The sequence below is a fragment of the Anser brachyrhynchus genome (genome assembly GCF_964034855.1).
Source record: "Anser brachyrhynchus genome assembly, chromosome: 4".
Lineage (NCBI taxonomy): Eukaryota > Metazoa > Chordata > Aves > Anseriformes > Anatidae > Anser > Anser brachyrhynchus.
Genome location: NC_137698.1, coordinates 39,929,317 through 39,955,395, shown reverse-complemented (window position 1 = coordinate 39,955,395; position 26,079 = coordinate 39,929,317). Strand labels below are relative to the sequence as shown.

General features: G+C 34.1%; 2 protein-coding genes across 2 annotated transcripts in view; one reads left to right on the top strand and one right to left on the bottom strand.

The window, feature by feature from the left end:
* The window catches only part of LOC308194886 (uncharacterized protein), a 705,306-nt gene that overhangs the window by 375,497 nt on the left and 303,730 nt on the right, over window positions 1-26,079 (top strand). The window lies entirely within an intron of this gene.
* Window positions 1,175-24,529, bottom strand: LOC308194890 (uncharacterized protein). The gene is made up of 7 exons (XM_080591440.1): window positions 24,511-24,529; window positions 23,071-23,132; window positions 10,086-10,268; window positions 9,300-9,382; window positions 8,028-8,168; window positions 6,952-7,117; window positions 1,175-1,249 (listed from the first exon to the last, which is right to left on the bottom strand). The coding sequence occupies exons 3-6, from the start codon at window positions 10,257-10,259 to the stop codon at window positions 7,036-7,038; spliced, it is 480 nt and encodes a 159-aa protein (XP_080447566.1). The 5' UTR covers window positions 10,260-10,268; window positions 23,071-23,132; window positions 24,511-24,529; the 3' UTR covers window positions 1,175-1,249; window positions 6,952-7,035.

Here is a 26,079-nt window from a genome sequence, read left to right as displayed (position 1 = left end):
CTTAGAAGACCTAAGTGTTCTGAGATTACAGCTATTGCAAAAAAAGCAGGATTCATTATACAATACCTTGTTATTATTATAAGGTAAATAATACTTCTTGTTAGATGAGAATGAATCTATGAAGACAAATATATACAATATATTGTGGTACATAAAAGCGTTTAACAGCTAACTAAGCACATGACTTCCTTTTGAGATAAAGTGTGTTCTTTTGCTTAGGATTTTGTTAAATGTTTTGAGTCATAATAAATGATTCTTAAAATTGATTGAGAAATACTGGAAAAGGAGTCACCAGGAAGACTGCTATTAGTTGCTCATATTATTTACCTTACCTTACCTTGAATCTGTATAAAGTCAGTGGTGGTCAATTAAATTGAATGGAAAAATTAATATTTTTTCCTAAATATTTTTCCCCCAGACTAAAAATGATAACTGCTAGACTTTCTACTGCTGAAGAAGAATTTCATATTTTCTTGGTTGCAATGAAAGTACAAAATGTTCCACAAAATGCTATGTTCTCATCGCTTTGTAAAAAAGAATTACAAATGGAATATCCCTGATTTTAGAACATGGTATCCAGGTAAAGGGTATACTGGACATTCAGTAATTCACTACACCAGTAAAACAATATCTGCTATTTTTTTATCCACATTTTACACCAAAGAAATACTTTTCAACAAGTGTTTTTCACTATTGTAGTACAAACAGTTTATCATACAGCAGCGTCTTCAGACCTAGCTGCAGCTAATGGGCTGCAAACAATGTGCTTAAAACAATGAAGTGCTCATCACAGGAAACTAAGGGCACCTACACCTTACAACAGCAGATTCAGTATTATTGCTGCTTGAATTTTAGATATCTGAGAATAAGATGTTTATTTATTCCATCACAACTGATGGAACAGAAAATAGTAGCTAGAAAATGCCTGCACACATTCAGGGAGATGTTATTGATCTCTTCCTTTTCATCAGGGACTAAAGGACATCCAGATTTGTTAGACCCTCTAAGAATTAATGATAGAGATCTCATGCCTTTTACAATACCTGGTGGGAAAGATCTTATATTACTTCCACACTGGGTGGGAAAAACTGTAAAACAACCATCTGTAAAACAGCTTACCTGAACTTCAGAGAGAAATAACTAAAGAGGGCACACAGAGATGAAGAGACCAAACATTGCCTTTGAGAAGTTACTTCAACTTCAGTGCTCGTTCAGGCTTGAATTCCTCAGGTTCGGGGTTGAATGGAAACTAGTATTAAAAGGAGAGAGAAGAAGACAGGATGTAGAACTTCTGACTTTGACCAGAGACTCCAGTGAAATCCTGATGAGGGCTTTGTTGAAACTATCATATTAAAAATAAAATAAAAATTGATTTTTACAGACTTGTAAAGTTAATAAGCTATTGTTAAAATTTCTAGTCAGCCTTCTTTAGATGTATGAATAGACACTACCAACAACAACTGTGGAAAGCCTGTGTAGTGCCTGTTAGAAAACAGGATGAGAACTGATTTCAGGTATTAAAAACAGGTCCAACTGGCTCTAAAAAGCTATTTAATTCCTTTAAAGCTCCTTCAAGTACCTTCCTAGGTACTTCATTCAATGGATAGACTATTTCCTTTCTGTTCAATAATATATCTCATTATGATAACATAGCACAAAATACTGTTGAAAAACATTTACAAAAATTAATTATGTTATGATAATTATGATATTGTCTTGATATTATTTCTTTCTATTTTCTGCTAATGGAACATAACAGACAAAGTTTCCAGTAGACTTAATTCATCTAGTAGGCTTGTGTCATTCTCTGTATTCACTAGAAAATTAAAATAAAAAGCATGGCATTATGACAAAATAAGGAAAACAGAGGCAAAACTTATCTATACATCAATGTTTTCACTGTAAGTAACACATGACTTAATGCCTGTAACACCAAGAAGTTTATGGCTTTTAAAGTAATTCGTTAAACTCAGCATATGTAAAATGAGTATTTGCCATTTTGCTATTAGTCTTGCATATGTAAGTATACAGTCTTGCTTTAAAATAGTTAATTGCTAAATTTAGTAAATTTAGCTGTTAACTATTTAGGAAAAAAGCTTTTCACGTTTCACTTTTATTTTATTTTTTATTTGGAAGATTTGTTATATCTATTACATTTCTCTAGGAAATACTCAAATAAGACCGAGCAGTTTTCATATCATTAATTTTCTCTAAACACATTTTCAGTGTTTTTATGTGATGTTAATAAAAGCTGAAATACTAGTTTTCAGAAATCTTATGGCTGACACAACCTATAAAGATGTCGATTCCAAGTGACAGTCAACACATTGCAGGATGAAACCATATGTTTACAGAAAACAAACAATCAAAAAAAAAAAAACACCAGAAAGGAGTTTATCAAAACAAAATCTTTCTAAGAAATGTACCCAATTTACTAATAGCTATTGGCTATTGACCGTCTTTACCTAAATTCAGTCAGGTCAGACAGACTTAAGTATTATAACTCAGTTTTAGTATTCAGCAAACCAGATACTATCTTATGACAGAACCAGCTGTCACCAATGTGTGACTTTTCAATAACAGTGAACATTTTCCAAATATAACTGTGTTAATGACTATGCTTATCAAGATAAAGCCTAAAGAGACAAGCTAAAAACGAAAGAAACAAACAACAAAGACAACACATTCCAGTACTCTAGACAGGAAAAGATAGAATTATTACAGTGAAAGTTAACTGATTTATTATAAGCAAAATATTTTCCTAACAGTAAATAGTATTTTCTGAAATTGTACTACTACTTCCTTTCTGAGCAAAACAATTAGAAAGATGAAGGCCAAAACGTTAGACTATGTTTTAATGTGTTTCTGTATTACACTTTCATTCTACACTGTACCTACTTATTCAAGGCTCCGTATGGTATTTGATCTCCAGGTAGGACAGAACAGCCTCATCATTTTCAACTCCAAGGAAAAATGCTGGTCTTTATGCATGATAAAGACCACAAATTCAAATTCAAGCTCTTTTCCAGGCTGCTAATAAGTATTACATTTTATCATTATAGATAACCTAAACAGCATTCCTATGAGTTTAAAGAAATGTGTAGCACAGTTTTTAAAAGGATATATCAGAAGACTGCAAACACTGGCCCCAAGCCAGTGATGTCACAAAGACTTAATTGCTATTTACAGTGTCTTACAACAGCAATGTATTAACAATAGCTGCATCTTGGCTACATATTAATTCTGGAAGCTTTCTAGCTTTTATTTCTAGAAAAAAAAAGTCTAGAAATAGCCTCAGTATCTGGTTTATATTTAACTAGTAAGCAAGTGAGACAGGCATAAAATGTGCATTTCATGTGCTTTAGCAATTGTTCAACCTAAAGAATTAATAATCTACTTCATTTGTTCAAATGAGAAAGGTATACACTTTGAATCTGTATGTTTTGATATCCGTGATCAACCCCATGAGGCCCAAATTGTTGATTTTGGTCTGGAAGTGCATCCTCATTTTAAAGATTAAAGTTGTTGAACAGCTTTAAAATAGAGAACTTCACAAGTGCTTACTGAACTAAATACGATTTTGTTCAAATGGCACAAATAAAGAAAGCTTTCAAATTTGTGGAAGACTATTGTAAAGTAGATTGCTTTGAGCATGAAGTCAGGATAAAATGCTTGTTTTAGCTACTTTATTATATGCTTTAATGAAGCTTAACTAGAAAAATTCACACCAAGATCCTTTTAGTCTCTTCAGTATTTATACAGAGGAAGTTAAGAGACTGATTGCTAATAATATATAGCTGCTACCATTTGCAGTGTATGCAATGTATTATGTTCTCAAATGAACCAAAATAACAATGAACACTATTTATTAAATAAATAAGGAGCTTAGCTCATTCTGTTTGTGTAGAACCTCTGATAGATAAAGAGGCAAAGTGCTGTAACCCAGCACTTCCCATATTCAAGCCTCCTTCTAGATTACATGCAACTTTTCCAAAGCTGAACCCCTTGGTTAGGCCCATTCTAGTTATCTGCATTTTCTATACAGATGATCCCTTTGTTTCCAGTGAAGATTAGAGAACTTTATGAACTATGATGCCTCATGAGAAATGTTTTGCCAGTATTTTGTCTGAGCACTTTTATTGCTTCTATCCTTTTACAAAGACTTTTAAAACATGGCAGGCAGCTGTGAAAGGGGAGGTTGTTATTCCTGTGAAAAGTCACCCAAAATTTGACAAAAGAGTAAAGCTTAAAATCAATGTTCGTGAGGGAGCTGGGTGAAATTATTCACTGGTATACTATTACAGACTTTGCTATAATTTCTTCTTCAGTTCAGTAATACCTTTAGTGTATATCAATCTGGTATATTCTTTAGACCCAAACTCAATTTTTATTTTTATTTTTTTTAATCTAGTTCAGTTGTTAACTCCAAGCATTGCCCTCTTTCTTCACACCCATAATTAAATATCTAGATTTTTAGAGCACCCAACTGCTGCTTGTTATTACAAGGAAATTAAAATCACTCTTCACCAGAGACAACTATGAGGTAAATATTCACGTGTTATTATATTGTCATTTAGAATAAGGACTTATCCTACCAGAAGTAAAACTTCCAAACAACTGAGTGAATTAAAATACAGCCAGTAAACTTTTGAAATTACAGGATATCTAGTTCCTATTCATCCGTTTCTGACTGTCATTTCCTAGTAAAAGCTGTACTGAGTGATATTTGTGCAGTCTGCATGAGACCATGAAATCAAAGCTTAGTGCATCATACATCAGGTGCGATGCTTTCACATAAATGTATTCCTTCCACTGAAGCACATCTTCATAGATCTTTCAACCATGGAGTATGTTCCAGATGGAGTGGAGGTTTCCAAGATAAGGCAATAACTTTTCTGGTTAATAATAAAGTAATGTGTAGATGAAAGGTGTCCCCCCTCCCCCCCCCCCCCCCAGCCTTCCACATATGATTCATTACTCTTTTGCAAGTGAAGCTATCATTCTTATGACCCCAACACAACAACGATATTTCATAAAGTGTGACACTCATGACATTAGCAATCTTTACTTTTTCTGCCCTTGAAGACTGTTATTTTTTCTACATCTGTGGTATGGTTATTTATTTATTTATTTATTTAAAGTAAACTGGTATTATGAAAGTAAATTTCTGTTGATTTTTACAACATATAATTATTATTTTCAATTTTCTATTATTTTCAAATCAAAATTTCATGGTTTTCCACAAAGAGCATAACACCATATTCCTAACAAAACAGGCAAAATAGATTCCTTCATGCCTTTTTTATTTTACCTGGAGTTTTCTAACTTAGATTGTCATTATAAAACTAAATAAATTAAAACAACAAGCAAAAAATAATCAATTTTCTTTACCTGATAAATTGTAAGAATTTGGCCAGATTGCATAATTTATAATTCCAGTTTAAATCTGTTATTGTCCTCTGTTACTAAGTTACAGAGCCACACAAATGAGTAATTATTCAAGCAAGACTCAAACTTCTACAGTAAGACTTCATTTTATCATCTGAATTTTAATACCAGCAATCCCTTACTTAGTTTCTACCTAAAATGTACACTTCATAGCACCTGAAAACTCATTTGACTATCTCTTGAATGTCTACAGTTTTGCTTCTACAAATACTCAGGCACGACTTGTGTTTTTTGTTCCCAACACCAGCTTAGCTTCTATATTGTGTTTTTCCCAGTAGATCAAGGAGCTAGGTATTTCTCTGATATATCTCAGGTTCTGAGTAGTGATTCTCAGAATATAACTGATGGAGTTGATTTTTCAAAAGACGAATTAGTTAGATGTTCTCAGGTTTCAGGTACCGAAAGGAAAATTGGTTTGGACACCATCAGAGATACAGGTTTGACACCTAAAAGAATGGGAATGGATCTACTACTTCATCTTCCTTTCCAAGGAGTATACACATATTCCAGGTACATGCATTTAGCAAAAGGGAATGTTAACGTAACAGTGTTGATTCTTTCTGAAGACAAGGGCCAGCTGTGTCCACAAAAGAAAGGCTGCCTACTTTTTTGTTCCAGCTCCAGAGTATTTGAGTCCACGTACTCTACTTCAATAAGATAATTCACTGACCTCAGCGACACCTGCTGACTGACTTTTGGTATGAACAACAAGTATTCCAAAAGCCTGCATTCAATCATTTCCCTGAAGTTGTTCTGTATCCCATTTGGAGGTAGATATGTTTCTTCCAGTGGGTTTGTGACTCAGGTTCTTCACATGCGGTTCAGTCCTGCTGGACAATGTCTTTTATCTCTCTGAACTTTACCATATTTACATGGGAGTTGAAACACAGGGATTTTGAGGTTTTCCTGGGTTTGCTTTCCATGTTTTAGGACACTCTTTTCTTGAAAATTAATGCACACATTATTATAATTTCAGACTTAATTACAATATTTTCACCCTGTCTAATTTTAAAGTGAACTGAGTCTTCGAAAATATATCAAAGTAATAAAAATTCAATTTGGTTCTCCATTTATATATTTAACATTAGTAACAGAGGTACATATTTTAAATTAAATGTTGGCTTAATATAGACAATAATTTTTGCTACTACTATAGATAAGGGTAAAATCTACTCTCAGATCCACATGGCAGTCTTCGTTTAAATGTGTTCACCTTCTCACAAGGCTCAGTAAGCACATGAGAACATGTTACTGTGCCCACTGTCTCTAAAATTACAGAACGTCCAGAGATATCTAGTGTTTGTCACAGTGAGTGCAAATGCACTTTCACAAAGCTCTAGTCAATCATAGATTATTAATACAGATTTGAATTGCTTTGATAAACTAATAATGAGACATCTATTATGGGGATGAATAGGAACTAAACTGTTATTTTGTGGTGGGTTGCTAAATGACAAAGAGTTCAGCTGAACTTGTATCTACAAGCAAGTGAAATCATATCACCTTTGGCCTGGAGCAGTGACTTCAAAGCTGCGTCATCGATACAGTATTCCAATTAGTTCTCTTCTTGTGTAAGTGGGTAATCTTTTAACACCAAGATAAGCCTTGGCCTCTCTTAGCTTCACGCCCGTTGTCATCACTGCTAACCGTTGCAATCAACCTACTGTTCCTGCAGCAAACAGTTCTGGAAGCTTTTAGTGTTTTTTCATATCTTAATAAACAGTATTACTGCACATTTGCAGAACACTTTTACATATGATTAGTGTCAAACCAACCTACTGAACCAAAACATTTTGAAGATTTAAGGCATGAGAATTGTAGTGCCATTGGAAAATACTTATGAAAACACACCTGATGTAATATTCCCTCTTAAAAGGCAATAGTGACTTTCCCAACATACCATTTGAATTTTTATTTTACTGTAAACTTGAAAGTGGCTTTGGAAGGACAAGTAATAAATGCCACATGGCTATTTGATATTCCTGAACATAGAAGTGAATGCAAGTAGATCTATAAAATCAAAAAATGCTAGCAAACTAAATGCTGCTAAGCTCACATTTTTCACTGATAAATGAATTCATCATAGATGTTATAAAGGAAAATAAATTTCAGTATATATAACTTAAGAACTTTATGCTATAATCTTGCCGTTCTAACAATCTTTTTCTGGATGCACTGCAAGGCTTAAAGTTGACATTTTCAAAAATTTATTTTTCGTGATGTTCAAAGTAAGTGTCATGTACAAAGTGGGCCCTTAAAAGCTTAGCTAAAGGAAAACTCCCCATTATTTTAGCTACATTAGGCCTAGTATTAACATATATCAAAATGAAAGGAAGATATCTATAGGCATTTTAGTCTGAGAGCAGTTAAGCTTGCTTCCAAAAGCTATGCTCAGAGTCTAAACTTTCATCCTTAAAATGATTTAGCGTTTGTTATAAAATGCCACAGAAGCAGGGCTTGACCCTTGGTATTACAGCTTTAGCACTTAGGGCTAGATTAGAGCTATAATTAGGACACTTTAACCAAAGAAAAAATTGATAGTCATGGCACACGTCATCAGAAAACAGGTTTCCACTCACCCCCAGTTCACTCTGAACTGCCGTCTTATTCTGCTCAACCCCTTTCTCCCAATGGAAGATTTCCTCTTCAGTTGCTGAGCACAGCGACAAAGACATGTATGTCTTTTTCTGTCATCTGTCTGGCTGTCCTCCTCCTGCCCACTCACAAGAGAGGAGACACAAAATAAGCCCATGCTCTCGTTTTCCTTCCATGTGCACTCTGAACTCATCTGAGCCCACTAGTAAGATAATCTTTGAGGAACGGTATTACTGAGCTCAGTGACCAGTCAATGGTCATCTCTAGTATCTTCAGACTCTTAAAACAGTATTAGAAAATCTGTCTGAATATATGAACACTTATATCCTACTTTCAGTAAGGATTTTTGCCTTACACATTAAATACTTGTTAGCTGAATAAGAATTTGTTACTTGACTCCCTTGCTGCGCAGTATAGTTTTTATTATGTACTATGATATCAACTTTCTAGCTCTACCAAAGAATTGCATTTAAGAAAAATAAACATTCCATTTATTAAACTGTGGGGTTTACATCATAATAAGACAGAAAAAAAGAATAATGCTAATAAAAAAAAGGAATTAACTAACAGTGTGGTTGCGCTGCAACGGAAAAACAATCTGTAGCAAGACATCAAATCAGTTTCAGGAAAACAGCTGAAAAGCCCATGCCAAAGAATGCTGCTGCTGCATTGTGTTTTCATTTCTGTGATGGGATTTACATAACTCAACATGACATTATATTGGCTAAGACACAAATCTAGTCTTTAATCCAACAAGATGCACAGAGCTTGCTGTTTTGTGGCACCAAGAGCCCCTCTGCCAGGCTTCTGTATCTTACCCTGCCAAATATAATCTTTATGCGTATTTATCCATTTAATACTTGCTGCATGTTACCCACCGCCTGCATGCCCACAAAGTTACAGTATACAGATATAAAATGCTCTCCTAATAGACCAGTTGTCATTGATACATTAGCATTGAAATGACAACTGCAACTCTGTTTACACAGAGAATGAAAATATATCTTGCCTTTACTAGCTCATCATTGCCTCTTGATTTTTTCTGCTTTCTTTCATTCCCCTATTATTCACTGACACTTAATGAGTTTTTGCCAGAACAGTTGGAATCACAACCTGACCATCAAAAGCATACCACCAAAGATGTACTTTTGCAAAACGCTAATGAAGACTGCAATTCCAAATCTATGGTGTAGACAGAGTTCTGGTTCATTAGGTTGTGTAATTATTTTGAAAGTGAATACCTACTTGATGCCTACCTTGGCTCAATTTCTGCCTTGAACTTCAATTCTCTGTTGTAATTCCTGGTTGATTCTTTGCCAAAACCAAAACTTGCATCTCCCTGCGGAAAGGAAGATCACATATTTATTTCTAAGTTTATGCATGGTACAAATAGCAGTATCAATAATATAATTAGGCTGGTCAGAGTCAGCTTACAACCAACACAAGAGCAAAATACAATATTGCTAGTCTAGTATTTAATCCTAAAACAGGGTTTGTATTCAAATTTTGCTTTTTATAGACACAAATCTCATGTAAATTGACAGCATTACATAAATGTTTCCTGTGACTAAGAAATACTTATGTCCACAAAGAAGACAAGCTAACTTGACTTAAAACATTTAAAAGCAAATCTTTCTCAGTTTTCCCATTGGAGGATCTTTACTATTTATCCCTCATTTGGTCTGATAAGATTGCCTCTTATCCCTTATCCTCCCACTCTATACACATTGTTGTGATTGTTGATGGCCGTTCTGTTCTTTATAGGACTATTCTCTACATTACCGAAATGACTTGCTTTCCATGCTAAGTGACATTTCTCTTAAATTTGAGTCTTTGTTGTTTTCAGTCCCACAAATTCATTTGAACTTCCTCTTCAATTTTATCTTGCCTGTGTATAGATCATCTTTAGTCTCTGTTTAACATTTACTGTCTGTGATCCTGCTGATTTCTGAGACAGTTCCTTTCTTTTGCTTTCCTTAGGAACACATCCTCAATTTCTCAGAGCAGATCTGAGAGTAAGAAAATCCTTTCCTACTTCATACCTTAGTCTTTAAAGTGGATGTTCTTTTAAGCTGGTACCTGCAATTCCCAGAGCTTAACTGAACTGAAAACTGCAGAGAACAAGGTGGTTGAGACTTAGTCCACTTCCTTGGGAGATCATTCCCGTCTGAGAAATTCTCTCTAGAGAATCTTGGTTGGCAATGTCGTTTCGGCATCCAGTGGCCCTAGAACACAGGGGAAAACACAAAACTGCATTCAGAAAAAATAAAAATAAAAAAAAATCAGTATCCAAAAGTCCCCAATATAATCGATTCTTGCAACTAGCTTGCCGTGTTTTTGAAACTTTTCTGTATAAAGTTCCTACTTAGTCTACTTTGAGGCAAAAAAAAGCAGGCTGTTGACTAGGCATAGTTAGACTCATGCAAAAAATATTGTGCAAGAAGTTCATAATTTTCTTGTGCATTTATGAGTTCAGTTCAACACAGCTGTGGAAAACCCTTAAAAGCTTCTCTCTGTTATCTGGAAGTCGAGGTGAGATGGAGCATTCCGCCTAATATCACCTGGATTTAAATTTCCCTAATTAACAGGGCCATTCTAAGTAAAGATCTGTCAAGTTAAGGATTCACTTTCCCACACGCTCTATCAGACTTCAAGTCTGTTGAGCATGGTACAGAAGTGTATGATTTTCTCATTTTTGGAACTCTTTCGACTGTTTCCTTTAGATATATCTTTTCTTGTCTGTAGGAATAAAAACAGAGGTATATGTTATTAGATTTTACTTCTGTAGTCAAATTCTTCTTAGAAAAGATAATTTAAATATTCGAGTGGTTGAAAACTCAGGAACATTCAAGAATCTCTGTGAAGAAAATGTAACACCCAAACTGGAAGTTTCTGAAGGAAAATAGGATTATATTGTTTCAAACTGTACAAGGTACACTACAAAGCTACAATAAAGAAAATTAAGACAAAACAAAACAAACTCATAAGCTCTTACTAACATCTGTCACAACACAGTATCCCAGTAACTATACCTTCATAGAAATTTAGCACATCTTCACTCTAAAACACCATCTGTTCTGATTTATACAACTGCATTTGTAGTTTGTGGGAACGGGTGTTTTTTAAAGTCAGAGAAATAATTTGTATGTATCAGTTGTGATAACAAAGAATGCACAGTTAAAGTGTTGTACTAGTTACAGGCAAAATAATCCTACTGTTTGAAAAGACTCTAAAAGTGATTTTGCTCATTACAATAACTCCTCGTTGAGGAGTTTCTCAGCAACAAGCTGAGGCAAAGCAGATGACAGCTCACTGATACTTCCACAAAGTGGAAGTCTAGACTTCTCTCAGATGTTCACAAATACAAATGTGTTTATATTTCTGTAGATCCAGTTTCTAAATGCTTTGTTAGAAAATTCGTTTTAGGACAAATCCATAGACAAAGTGACTTCATTGAAACACAGCAATCAAAACATAACTTTCAGTCCGTAGCCAGTTCTACCTAATACCTCTACCTACCTGCATTTCTCATGAAATGACTGTCGACAGGATACAAAACCTAAGAATATAACAGGAAACCTATTAGGTAGCAGGACGTTTCTTGCTATTTGCTGCCTGTGATTATCATTTTGGGCATGGCAAACTCAAAAGTGAAGGGTTTTTTTTGTGTGTTTTCAGAGTTGGGATAAAGAACCATTTCTAGTAATAAGGAACTCTATAATAATCTAGGGACTCTGCTAGAGTTTAAGATTTTCTCCTTTTTCAGTCAACGTAAGTGTACTACATCGTAAGTGCTGCTTTGACTGTTGCACTTGGAAAAAAAAAAGGGTTTATACACTTGTTCACTAAAAAGATAAAGATGCAAAGTAGAACTGTTAGCATTTGGAATTATTATGGAATTAGAATTCGCATAAAGGGTATTCTTATTTAAAAAAAGCTCTTCTTGATGGAAACATTTTTCTGTCTAGAAAAATACTATTTCAAGCCTTTGAACTTGAGGTTATAGTACTTCTAGAAGAAAAAAAAAAAAACTTTCAAAGCAAACAGCAAGGACATGGTTAAAGCAAACAGTGCAGAAAGCGTGCCACCATTGTCAGTATCTGTCACTATTAATCACTGTGAGCAATAATGTTTTTAGCTTAAATTTCCTACCCATAAGGAATGTTTAGGCAACACTAAATATAATGTGGCAGAACTGAACAAAGTCTGATGTGTTTCTCAGCACTTTACCCTAATGATCCCTGCATTATAAAGAGCTTCATCGACTTCCATGAATACTTTAGTTGTGTCTACTAGTGACCTTTTATAGAACAAAACTACCTATGTACGTGTGACTCTAGCCTGGTCATAGCCTTGTACTACTTGCATTATTTTAAGTCAGTTAGGACTTTTTTCAACAATGATATTTAGCTGGAAAAAGACTCCTCAGAACTTTTTTCACACATAGAAGTTTTGACAGAAAATTTTCATTACAAGAATTTCTTAGTCCTTGGTAGAATTCCAAATCAAAACCAAAAAAATCAGCTTAGAAACAATAAGTAGCTTAGATTGCCAGAGTATTTCCCTTGTATTAAACCTTTGCAAGCCATGTATGAAGTCTCAGCCTCACATACTCTTACAGTCACTACTGAACTTTCACTATTTGGGGATTTCCTATTTCTGCTATTTTCATAGAAGACTACAAAAGATTTATCTTTCAAATAAATATTGAATGGAATACGTATATATACATTTGTGTGTATTTATATATATATATGTAGATACATTTATAGAAGATTACACATACATTTATGAATCTAGTAAAAAGCTCAAGGTGGGAAAAATATTTCTGATGTCAAACTTTTTTTTTTAATATAAAAACTTCAAAACCAAAATGTAGCAGAATCATATGACAGAAAATAGAGAGCTGATTATGAAAATTAGTATAAAATATTTGCAAGAATTGTTTATAGTTATTACAAATTGTTAAAGCACTTGATAGTAATATAAACATCTTTAATCAAAAAATGCCAAACAATAACTGCAAGAAATCAAGATGCCTTGGGACTTTTCATCAGTAAGAACCAATACTGAAGTAGTTTTTCTATGGGTTAATAGTCACAACAAACCAAGCTTGCGAGCAGCTGCTAGAGAAAATAGCTTATTGATGTTATACTGAGAAAGAACATGAGTCTTGCAATCTGTGTAGCAACCAAATGCAATAAGAACCGTACATTTGATTTTAGATGAAATATTCGTTTAAAATGTTTACAGTTGTAGTACAGCCTTTATCCAATGTTTCTTTCATTGCTATAACTTTGTAGAAACAACTTTTGGGCCATGGGTAAGCTTCTAAAATAAAATAAATGATAGAGTAAGAGGGAGAATTTATAATGCATAATAGATGGAAGAACAGGTGCAACAAAGTTTTATATTTTGGACAGATTGTAAAACTGAGATATTTGGATGTGACTGGATTATTAAGTCTGTAACAGAGATAATGCAAGGAAACAGAACTAAAGCAAACTGTACTGTATTTGATAAGTATTATTGTTCTGACTTGAAATACTAGATACTAGTTAGAAATGTTTTTTGGGGGGGGGAAGTGTGAACATATCTGAAAAAAAAATATTGGGAATCTTCCCTTGGTTACTATTTCTTATCAATATTACTCCTGCTTCTTCGCTTGTTGTTAATATTACCAAGTTATATTACCCTGTATTACGAACAATTATACCTCTAAATGCACTGTCATACCAAGTCAATCTTCCCTAGACTTCAGTTAAAGTGCCTGAATGTTATTTCATTTATCCCAGCCGAAATCTAAGCTCTGGAAATGACTTTGTAATTGATATCCAGATGTTGCAAATCGCTAACACTTGAAATCAGACCAATTGTCCTTCAGGTCTTTGCCTTCTGGAACTCTCCTATTCCTTTTACCTCTTCAAAAACCCTTAAAACAGCCATCTAATTTCTGGTGCCTAATTTTTGTTAGGCATTTTATTCTTCACAGATAAAGCTAGGAAACTCAGGAGGTTCATAATGGTGCAGGAGTGACCAACACAAAGTTAGAACTGTCACCTTAATGGGCCAGTAAGCTTGGAGCCAGATTATCAGCTACAGCAGATCAATTTTCAGGGAAAATAAAACATATCCATATGTACCAAGAAATCTTTAAAGTTTCCTTGTTATTCTCTCCTTCTGAAGGAGTTCTGGTCAAGCCTAGCTAAGACTGTTAAAGCAGTTGGGAACTGCCAGAGCACTTGCTAGATATTTCTTGCTTAGTCTGCAAATATATGGACTGGACTGCATTCCTTTTGACTGGTTGTGGTCCCTTATACTGTCACAGGATTGCTGACACAGTCAACTTCTACTCTAAGAAAAGCTTTGTGCTAGGGTAAAGAAGCAAAATGTACCTTAAACGGTGTTTTTAATTGTCTTAATTCTAGGAGGGGATAGAAATTGCTCAATATCTTTCAACCTTGTTGCCTTAGTAAGAACAGAAGATACTAAAAACGTTACAGCAGCATTTCAGCATCTGGAAGTATCTCTAAAAATTATCATGCCTAAAATAATATGTTTAAAGCAGGCAGGGATGCTGGAGAACTTTATTATAAAAACTGGTGGCATTACATTTCAAACAGTTTCCTTCTGCTCAAAGCCCATGCTTGTCACTCTGCTCATGCCTCCCTCATCCACATTCCTAACTTCACCAGCTTAACAAATTTTGGTTACACACCAGTGCTGTTACTTCTGTCTGCATTGCTCTTCTACCTGCTTAAGTTCTTGTCAACATTGTTCACAAAGATTGTCCTACATCTATATGTTATATGTATTTACACACATAGCAGACCTTTTCTTTTTCCCTTGACATTTCAAACCAAATTAACTTGAAAGCTTTATAAAGCTGATGCTTAGGTATCATAAGTCACAGTTAGAATTTTTTAATCCCATGCTTTCATTGCCACAGTATGTGGTTTGCCTGCTATGAATGAGTCTAACCATAGAGCTATGTAATGTTACTACTGGGATATCCTTCCAGCAAGTGACACATTTACTAATTAAATAGCAGGGCAAAATTCCTTGACTTATTCTTTAATCAACAGAAATATTCCTGATAATAGGAGTTTTGTAGAAGCAAAGACTGTCTAGGGACTTGACGATTTGGCCCAAAACAAATTAAAATATTACAAAAAATAAAAATAAAAACTTTTTTTTCCCTTCCAACTGATGGGAAGCAAATCCAGCTTACAACAGAAAACCTTTCACCCAATCTCCATCCAAGAATTCTACTCTGGACAGTTACTCAGCTGCACACAAATAACCTTGTACTGTAAGACTTTTTGAATATGCTCTTAAGTATTTTTCCATTCATTTTATTCATTACTAACATGACTCTATGTGATGGTGTGTTCCCACCCCTCTACTCCCCTCGCCTTCAGTCTGGATGTTGCCTTGCTGAAACACTGGCCATTGCACCCAAGGCCTTGCTCAGGTAGATAGTGACTAGTATACGGGCTACAGCTGAGGCCTTGCTCATGCAGACAGCAATCACAATATTGTCTCAAACTGGGTGCTCAAACCAGCAAACATACGTCTTGCTCAGCAGCTGAGGGCCAATGGAGCATGTGCCAAGAAAACCCACCAACATGTCCATTAGTCCATCATCTTACCCCATAAATAGTGAGCAGGCCAAGAGCCCTGTGAGCTCTTCTGCACAGCAGATGGCTGCATGACAGGATCTCCCCTTGCCACAAAAGATCCTCAGTAAATGATTAATAGTTTGCTAAACCTTGTAAGCTTCACTAGGATTTTATCTTAGATTGATTGAGCACATATAATCCTTAGACATACAGTCCTTAGACTGCTGACCCAGCCTAGGACTAGGAGTGAATTCATCTGTACCTAGGCTCGTTCCCTCTTTGGTTCAATGAGTTTAGAAATCAGTGGGGTCCAATCTGAACCTGGTGACTCAATGGGAGGGTCTCACCAACATGTCTGACTTACCCTGTCCTCTATGCAATAAATAATCAAGCATACCTTGCCATATCAAATTTTAAGTTGCATATAAACACCTCTACAGTGTTTCAGTGTAGTTCTTGCTATTTTAGTAGAATCTGGACTAGAATATTGAGTCCTTCTCTCTTATGTTAATTACAAAGGAAGCATCTATTACTTCTTGATTAAAAAAAAAAAATCCCCAAAATCAAAGAAAAGTGTTAATTTTCTGATTTAAAATATGATTCAGCTCATCTGTACAGCATAATAGGAGAAGAAACACCCATAATTTATGTTTTAGATTATTTTCTATTTAGTTCCAATATAACACTGTGATCACTAGTGGATTTTAATTAGAGTTGGACAAATTATTACTTACAAACACAGCCTGATGAATTTGGTCCAACTTCCTGCCCAAGACCAGATGTGAACAGATTTTGAATTTTATTAATATTTGCTTAAATCATGTAGGCAAACAAATTCCAGCCAGTGAGTTCTTGATGAATTGCTCCCATTCCTATTCACTCTTTATTATTGCTGTGTGTGCTGTGAGATTGGATATCTAAATTATTTCTGAAGCAGAGCAAGGAGTGGAAGTTTTTTTGTTGTTGTTTTGTTTTTTAAGAGGGAAAGATTAAAAAAATAATTAACATTGATCATTCATTCACATACTGATACTCTTTTATCAATGCAAAATTGATTATTGGTAATTGTCTGTTACATTCCACAGAAACATTTACACTAAGGAATAAGAAATATTATGTTATGCATTGCACAGTGTAACAACACTGGTCATTTAACAGCTATTGTAAATACTTGGAATACTTGTTTGGAATATTGAAAAGTCATTCTTTACCTTTAGAAATAGTGGATAACATGCCTTTACTGTTATATATTTCTATGAATCCTGAGTCCCAAAATAGTTTGAGATGGTAGCACTGTATCTACAACTGTCTGATGTATTCTTTCTCCATGTGACTCTTTCAGATACTTTTCCTTTTCTTTAGAAATTATTTCTGTCTTAGATTCATAACAGCTCTATAGTGTGGGCTCTGCCACAGCTCATTTGTCCACAAAGAACCACATATTCTCTCTAATTGAAAATCATGATCTTTTTCCTCACATTTAATGAACTCACTAAACAATATCTATCCAAACAGAATTACATGCATGCTTTCAAGTCACCAGTCTTATAATAATGTTTTTACCACTTTTTTTTAAAAGTGGTTCTTAAATTACATTTTTCTCTTCTAAACAAAAGCACTGAATTTCTTGGCTCACATTTACTTTTCCACTGCAAATCTGAGCTTTCTTTTGCTGGAATATAGTTCAGTTAGATCTATATTTTTGCAATATTATTATGTATTATCATATTAACTGTAGGTTAGATTTAATAAAAATAGGGAATACAATATCTGCAGGAGAGATATTGTCACTGGGGATTTCCAATGAGTTATTTCCCGACAACCTTGAGCGAGACACAGATATTGCTGTCCTTAGTATTTACAATCTAAACTTTTAAAATGAAGAAAAGAATGTACCTAAAGTATAACCTAGATAGTTTTTTCTATAGACCATTTATTTTCTTACTAAGTAAAAAGCCAAGAATCCTAAATTCCTGATTCCAATCAAGGGAGTAAGAACTGTGGTCCCTTAACTTTAATTGTGTTCAAAATCTATTAATTTAGTCCCACATCTTTATTATTATTATTATTATTATTTTCTCTATGCCAAGCAAAATATTGCAACTCAGAACTGTAAAACAGAAAGAGCTTTAAATAGGGGGAGGAGTAATTTCCATGAAATTTAGAAGTATTTCTGGACTGAACATATTAAATGAGGTTTATGAAAAAGATGGAGAATTATTTTTTACAGAGGCAGACAGTTATAGGACAAGGAGAAATTGTTTTAAACTAAAGAGGGGTGATTTAGATTATAGGAGGAAATTCTTTACTGATAGAGTGGTGAGGCACTGGAGCAGGGCGACCAGAGAATTTGCAGATGTCCCATCTCTGAAGGTGTTCAAGACCAGGTTGGATGGGACCCTGAGTGACCTGACTTAGTGGGTGGTAACCCTTCCCATGGCAGGGGGATTGGAATTAGACAATCTTTAAGGTTCCTTCCAACCCAAGCCATCCTATGATTCTATGGAATGCAAGGCTTTTAAACATCAGACTGTTTTTTTTCTGACTAGCTGTAAAATCATTGAAGCAGACCACTGCTCCAGAAAATCACAAGATAAGGAGTCCTCTGCTTTCTGCTTTCCTGTCAGAAGTACTTTTCTAACTTTGATTACCATGGCAACTCCTATTAGGTACTTTATTAACCAAGTTAGAGCTAGGGAACGGATTACCCTATTTTATATAATCACGTCTCAGGTAAGTAAGGTTGGGTAATCAATGCAATGCAATTTTTAACCAATTTATTTAAAAGATTTCAAGACATAATTTTGCCTGAAAAGTATAAATGAAGTTTTCAATAACATTAAGGGCAACAAGTCACCACACTATTTTTCTAATGGTATCATATGCAAATTAACATGTTATGGAATAGTCAAAAGTAACTGGGAAAAAGACCAAAATTTTATAAGACCCCAGCCCTTTGAAAAGATAGTGGAAGCTTTCATTGCCAAAGGAAATTACATTTGAAAAAAACAACAAAATAAATTTTATTTAAAAAAAAAGAGGAGCTTAGCTGAGCTACAAATGCAGGTTTCACCTACTTTGACTGTTATCATTGATCTTGTGAGGTTTTGGAATTTCCTTCTACAAATTACTTAACCTCCAAGAACATGGCATATCATAGGTTTTCACAGTGAAGCCAAAGGACTGAATATCATGTTCTTACTCTATCTATATATTAGAATTAAAGAAAAATACTGTATTTAGATATCACTTGCTGGGAACGAATATCCAATAAAATCCCATTCCTCCTTGAAGCTTGATTACTGATTGTTCCACTGATCAGAGGAAGAAGAACTTCAGTGACATGTATGTAAAAGTATATTAATCTCAGAAGCAAAAAGTATTAATAATAAAGCACTTAGAGTGTATATCATTTCAATCCTGCCACTGCCACATGCATCTAAAAAACTTTCCAAGTAGGTGCCTGTGACAATATTTAAACTTTTGTTCAGCAAATATCTAACAAAGTACTCTTGTATTTTATTTTAAAGATGGAAGAGATATTTAAGGGCACATTTTAATTTTTTAAAAAGCATTATATTTATCTGTTTTAAGAGACTATCCTCTTTCCCAACCCAATTTTGAGTTTTAAACTATGAATAACTGTAAGTACCGTAGAACAGAAATTCTTTTGTACATCAATTTGTATATCAATTCATTTGCATATCATTTCATATAGCACACAAAAATTCCTGCTTTGAATTGAACATATATTCAAAAGGACACAAATACAGAATAGAAACTACCGAGAATAGTGATTATTCAGGTCCAGTTTATATGTAGTTAACGATTTCTCTGAGAAGCTCTGAAAAGCATTCTAAATATCACTCATATTATCTGTGCAGGCTATGTAAGGAATAGAAGTAAAGAAATGAGACTATATAATAGGAGATGATTGTAAAATCTTTTTCCTATACTAAATCACTAGGTCTTGTATTTCTAGTATTTCCCCTTGGCTTTTTTCTTTAAGTACTTATAGCAAAATTGATATATGGGGAAAAAATAAATACATAAAAGAAAATAATAATAAAAAAAACCACAGACACACCAAACACATAGATATTATTGAGAGAAACAGTAAAAAGTGGCACTAAAGTATGTGACCTGATTTTGAGGAAGAATAATAGAAACTGAGACTAATGTGATTAATCTCACTAGGAACAGTTAACCCTGAAAAGCTCCAAATCCCAATTTATTAGCCTGGGGAATATAAGGAGTCCCTCTTCCAATAGGAATCACTGATAAATTTAAACATTCTGAGCTAGGTGAATTTACATCCACTATTGCAAAAAGCTAGGGAGAAAATGAAAAGTAGCAATACTTCCTTGTTTGTTAGAGCAAGCAAAAATTTCTTCAGGAAAACAGAGTTGATTTTCTTTTCTTTTTCTTTCATTGTACAATAGCCAAGATTTAGGGAGTACTATATGTTGGTATCCTCGTTCCTCTCTGTTACACATTTTAAAGCATTAATTTCAATTAAGTCAGTTCATAATCATTTCTAAAATCTGATTGCATCATATCACTTATAAACTTTGCTGAAGACACAGCTGGGATCAATATTCAACTCTTTTAGTCATAGTTTTATCCCTTCTCAGGTTGCACCTCCTGGTCACAACTGAAAATGTTAACTAGGTTTTCTTCTGGAGTAGGAAACAACGATCTCTCAGGTCCCCTATAACAGAACCTATACGGTTCCTACAGGCTTAGGGCACCACTTTTTGACAGACTTCTCAAATTTCTGTTACCTTTTAGCATGTTATGCTTTCTGTAAATAATATTTACAGAAAGACTTCTACTTAGTAAAGATGTAAAAGAAAGAATAACAGTAGTAATTTGGTGAATAAAAACTAATGGCATAATATTATTACTCTGAGTCTATTCTGTCTGTGGCCAAAATAACTGTTTAAAACCATGCTATGCACAAAAGTAGAACAAATACTTACAGAGAAAAATGTTAAGATGGACAATACTGAGCTGATTCAGAAGGGGTTAAGACTGCAGTGGAAGGAAGCAATAAAAAAAAAAAATCCTAAGCCAAACAGTCATGTAAAATTAGAAAAAGAAAATGGGACCTTTATGTAACCTTTTATACCACCATTTAGTTGGCTTATGGATCTTGACCTCAGTTTTATTTTTCTCTCTCCATTCCTTGTAGTTGTGCTTTGTTGTTTTCTTAGTTGCACTGATTAATAACAGGTGTACTAAGTTTTTTTTACTAGTTCTTATGCTTCTAAACATAAGTCAATTTATTATTCTCTGGATATATAAGTAGGCTAATTAAAATAGTAACGAATGCATTAGATCATGTTCCAATGCCAACTTGAACACAAAGTTTTAGCAGCTTTTTATGTTGAAAATAATATGTACCTAAATTTTTATTCAGTGAGCAAAAGCTTACAAACACACATATGTATCTGAGTACAAACATGCATTTAAGCTTATGGAAGTCAGAATTTCAGGTAAAATTACCTTAAAACATTGTATAGCTCGTGATGAAACAGAAAATGCAAACAAGTGCAAGCATATGAATTGTCATATATCATTCATCACTTTCTTAAAATAATTTTAGCCAGAGATTACACAGGTATTTCTCATACAGTACTAGAAGCAAACCAAAACCTATCAAGTATGCTTATATTTTAAGAGAAAAAAAAAAAAAAAAGCTGTCTTTAGCAGGAGCTCTCTTTCTCTCCTGATGAATATCAAACACCCCAAATTAGGAGCAAAATAATTGTCAGAAGCTGTGGGATACAAAAAAATATGACAGATCTGGGTAATAAAAACTTAGAATATTTCTCAAACCTTAGGAACAACATGACATTGGGAGTCTTTTTGTTTTCTTTCTCCATGCAAATACTGATTAAAATCTCTGATTGTATACTTGCAGTTTATTCATTGGTATAAGAGAATAAGATGGCTCCAGGCATTCACTAATGGTATTGTTCTTGATGAATTTATCTTTCCTCAGGATATTCAGAAGACACAAAGTATTCTGAGGCTTGATTTATGTCTGACGGGAAGCTAAAGTCTAGAATACTTCTCTAGCAGACAAGAAAGATAGTATTTTACATAAAGGTGTCTTCATTTGTCTGCACAAACGAATGTCAAAGACAGAAATTTATACTGGTCACTAGATCTCAGAGATCCTAATTACACTTAGTATGGGAAAGAAGGGAAGACATCAATCTAGTATATTTGGTGATTGTTGCTATTTTTCTTTTAATAAGATGCCAGACCAAAATATCTCTGTGTATTAGCCACCTAATTTTAATTGTGTTAGTGAACATCTGTTATTGCTATTATTAACTGACTCATTTGCAGTAATAAGTTATTCACTCCCCAAAATATTTAACAACTTGCTCTTTGGAAATTCTAAGAGTTTTATCTCTTTAGAGCTACTTCAGTAGAACAAACTTCTCCTCTTTTTAAACACCTGAGATGCGCTAGTCAAACAGACATAGCTCCTCTGAAAATTTTGATACAGCTATTACATTGGACAAAACTGAAGTCTTGAGAGCTTATTCAAAAGTTAAGTTTTATGTTGCCAGTACAAGCAGAGAAAAATTTTACTCTTTCAGAAATTCTATATTTTTTTTAAACGCACAACGTCTTCCTGCACAATTTGATTGGGAGATGTAATAGCTGATATAAGCATTCTAAATATTTATTTCCAATTTGTCCTTTACATGCTGCATTTTTATTTAAAATGGCATCACTAAAAAGGTTGTGCACTTTGAGCCACGTACAACCTTCCGGAAAGGAGTAGCTCTTGCTTTCCGCTGACCCTCAATGTGTGGAGCTTGTGCAACTTTCTTAGCTACCTGCAAAATGGGCAGTACATGACACACGAACTGAGCAAAAAGAAGAATATAGAGGGCAAGAGTACAAAGAGTACCTCTCTCTCTACGGAGAATACTTGTTAGCAAACACAGCAGAAGAAGATAAATAGTCTTTTACTTGTCTCAGACTCACCCCCTACATTTATTTTTAACATCCTTTCCACCAAAAAGTTCAGCTTTGAGACCATGCTCCAACCCACAACTAGTTTGGCATGCTATTTAAGAAAAGGCAGGTTAATCACAGTCCTGAGACAGTTAACTTAGGTTCCTCTAAATTTAGTTTCTGAAGTAATAAAAATCCTTAAATAGCCCAAAGAATAATGTTAGGGACAGTTTTAAAGTTAACATCCTCAGAGAAGATGCATAATAAGAAACTCACCCTCCAAGCATGAGACAGACAAGAAACCACACCAACAGCAAGTCCCACAAGCAGACAGACAAATCAGTGTCTTTCCAAGGACAGCCAGAACCCCTGACGCTATTTTCTAGTCTGTTTAGACAAAATCAGAATAATGATCTGTACTTACCAAAGAGCTCCACCAAAGACACAGTGAGTTAAACACAGCTGGGATGCGTGACCTCAATTTACCTGAAGACAGACAGCAGAGAACCACACAGGATAGACTTAACTAGTGACACAGATGCACAGTGCTTAAATTCTGGTGAGTGGTTGCCAGCACAAAAGCCCATGTATGAATTATTATGTAACAGCCTACAGATGCAAACCTTATAGCTGAAATTGGAAACAAAGAGATTCAAGCTGGAAATGCCATTCATGCAGCAAGGACAAACAGTTATACAACCTTACGAAATGATAAGAGAAAAATCAACTTGTTTTGAGTTCTGATAGCCCCGGTGGGTGCTAAAACATTTCCTGGAACTGAAAAGTGGTCTAGTAACTTTTTTTTCTTAGGCCTTTAAAGGTCACATCTGCTACAGAAAGCTGAGTGTAAAACAAACCAAATTATTGAAAGAAGATCTAGAAATGTGAGATAATCCCAGAGATTTCTACTGCTACAGGGGTAAGAGCAACTAGAAATTTCCTTAAGCATGTGTTTTGTTATTTTCAGAGAAAGAATAATAGAATAATATCCTTCTTCCTTCAGAGGCTTACTTATTTCCCATTACATGGCAAACATTCAAAGCATAGACAGTCTTCCCTCCTGATCTTCAGCCATGTTCTTTTTAAAAAATATATAGGCTGTAAAACATTTTTGTATGAAACTGTGAAATGGCTCTATCCAAAAACATAATTTATGCTTAGAGTTTATGAGCAATTTAGTTCATTATTAAGTAAGGAATAACAAAGAGGTAATTTCTGATATCAAGTTGTCATAAGTTTTATTAACGAAGCAAGAAAATAACATTCGGTAATGGTGCTATGATTATAAAGTCATTTGGCACATCAGAATTGCATTGCATGCAGAGTTCTGAGGTTAGAGGTTACTGTTTTATTTTGTTTTAAAATGACAAAAATAGAAATAAAAAATAAAAAGGGAAGTTAAAAAGGCTTGATAGAGTAAGAATACCTAGTAGAATATCTTATTTTGTTAGAAATACACATACTCAAAATATTTGCACTTAGGCATATTATTAACTAAAGTTGTATTATACTTCTCATTTGGTAGCATTCTGCCTGGTAAGCAGTATTGGTGAACTGTATGTAACTGATTATTTAAATGTGTAAGTTTGACAAAAGCCAAAAGCTTCAGATTTATTTCATACATATTGAATTATGTTAAAAATCTGAAATCTGTGTTATGAGCCCCATTTATTAAATATGGATCAGTATTTTCTTTAAAAGCATTTAACTTATGTGGAAATTTCCACTTGTGGAAACTGTATAGTATAAACTGAACTTAAAGATAATTGTAGCAAGGCGTTCGCAGAATTTTCTGCATTTGAAAGGAAATTACGCAACTGTTTATCTACACAAAAAAAGACATGAGATAGTTTTGCAGACATACATTTTTCTGCTTGTGAAAAGATGGACTTATAGACATGGTGAAGCTGTTGACCCAACTGGCTTCAAATTCTCCAGTGTTTTCAACGGATCTTGTCAAACAACAGGCCAGCCACACAGACTGATAAAACAACTGAAGGACAGAATCAGATAGTCAAGAAGCTCTGTATATGTCATGACTTTCAGAACCAAACACCCATGTGAAATGACAAGAGAGTACTTCAAGATTTACCTTAAGAGCTTTCTTGTCTTTCATAATCTAATTTTTACTATTTAATGTCTCTGACCCAAATTGATGTGGCTTTCAGTGGCTTTTATAATATGAAAGGTATAGTCTGTATCAGTTTCAAAAAAAAATTTTTAAAGATACAGAAAACATTCTTGCTACAGATTAGATGCTTCTAATCCCACTTCTAGTGGGCTCTGAAATAGATTTTTGTGCACAAACACAATACTTATAACACCACCCTGTGGCTCCTGAATTGGTTCCTGCACTCATGAAAAACAGCACCTTTTTTTTTTTTTAATTTGCACAATAATTTCAATAATAACTTATTAAACTTATTATAACTTCTAAATATTCAGAGGGATGAGTACTACACTACTCACCAATAAAGTCTACATGTCCTCATTCAGAGGGAAAGGATAATACGTTGACAGTGAAGGAGTGCCATTTTACCCTCTTCCCAAAATCATTTATCCGTTTATAAACCTTCTAGTAAATAAACAAGACTCAACTTTTCAAAAGGAACTTATCTCAGATACAGCAAAAGAAAAGATCAATACTATGCATGGAACAGGATTTTTTGAACACTCTGCTCTTGAAATTGAGATTAAGAAATACACTTCTAGAAGAAAAATGAGCCAGCAGATGGACTTATAGGCCCTCAACTCTTGTGATTGTTACTACTTATTACTTAAATGTTATTTCATAATAGTTTTTGATATGCAGTACTTTTCCATTTGAAATATATGGTTAATCTTATATTAAATGGATAAAGCAAGGACTGCACTAATAGTAGTCACTTGGCCTCTCAAAGTCCTGCATTGGTAGACAAAGCATTTTAAATGGCAATGCCATGATGGGGGAAAAATGCCTAGAAAATATAGTTAATATAGTCTTAACAGTAGTAATTTAAAGAAAATTAAAGAAAAACTGTGAGATTTACTTACCAAATGACTTACTCGCGTCTTGTAAATGAATGACTTCAAAAAAATAAAATGCAATACAATTAGTTATCCAATAAGAATAAAAGCACCTTTTGTGATGTAATTCATTTTCTTATACTTAAAAAAATAAAATAAAGCTGGAGTGACTTAAATGAACACTCTCTCAAAGGTTAAATAAATTGTAATGCCATAGAACTACTGGTGTTTGGAACATTTAAAGGTCAGTTCCATATATTTTTTTTTCAGAAATTTTAAGCTTATTTTATTATTTACCAAAGTGGTATTTCCTTCAACTGAGAAAGTTTTGAAAGGTCCATTTAGTATGTAACACTTTTTGAAGGGCAGTGCTAGGTCGAACAATGGGGATAGCTCAGAGGCATTCTCTCTCCCTGTCAAGTTAGCA

Excerpts from the sequence above, each read along its gene's own strand:
- LOC308194890 (XM_080591440.1), bottom strand. The coding sequence starts at position 10,259 with ATGCCGAAACGACATTGCCAACCAAGATTCTCTAGAGAGAATTTCTCA. Across the intron at positions 9,383-10,085 it reads CATCCACTTTAAAGACTAAG|GGAGATGCAAGTTTTGGTTT; the intron begins GTATGAAGTAGG and ends TCCTTTCCGCAG. Across the intron at positions 7,118-8,027 it reads CAGTTCAGAGTGAACTGGGG|GAACAGTAGGTTGATTGCAA; the intron begins GTGAGTGGAAAC and ends TGTTTGCTGCAG.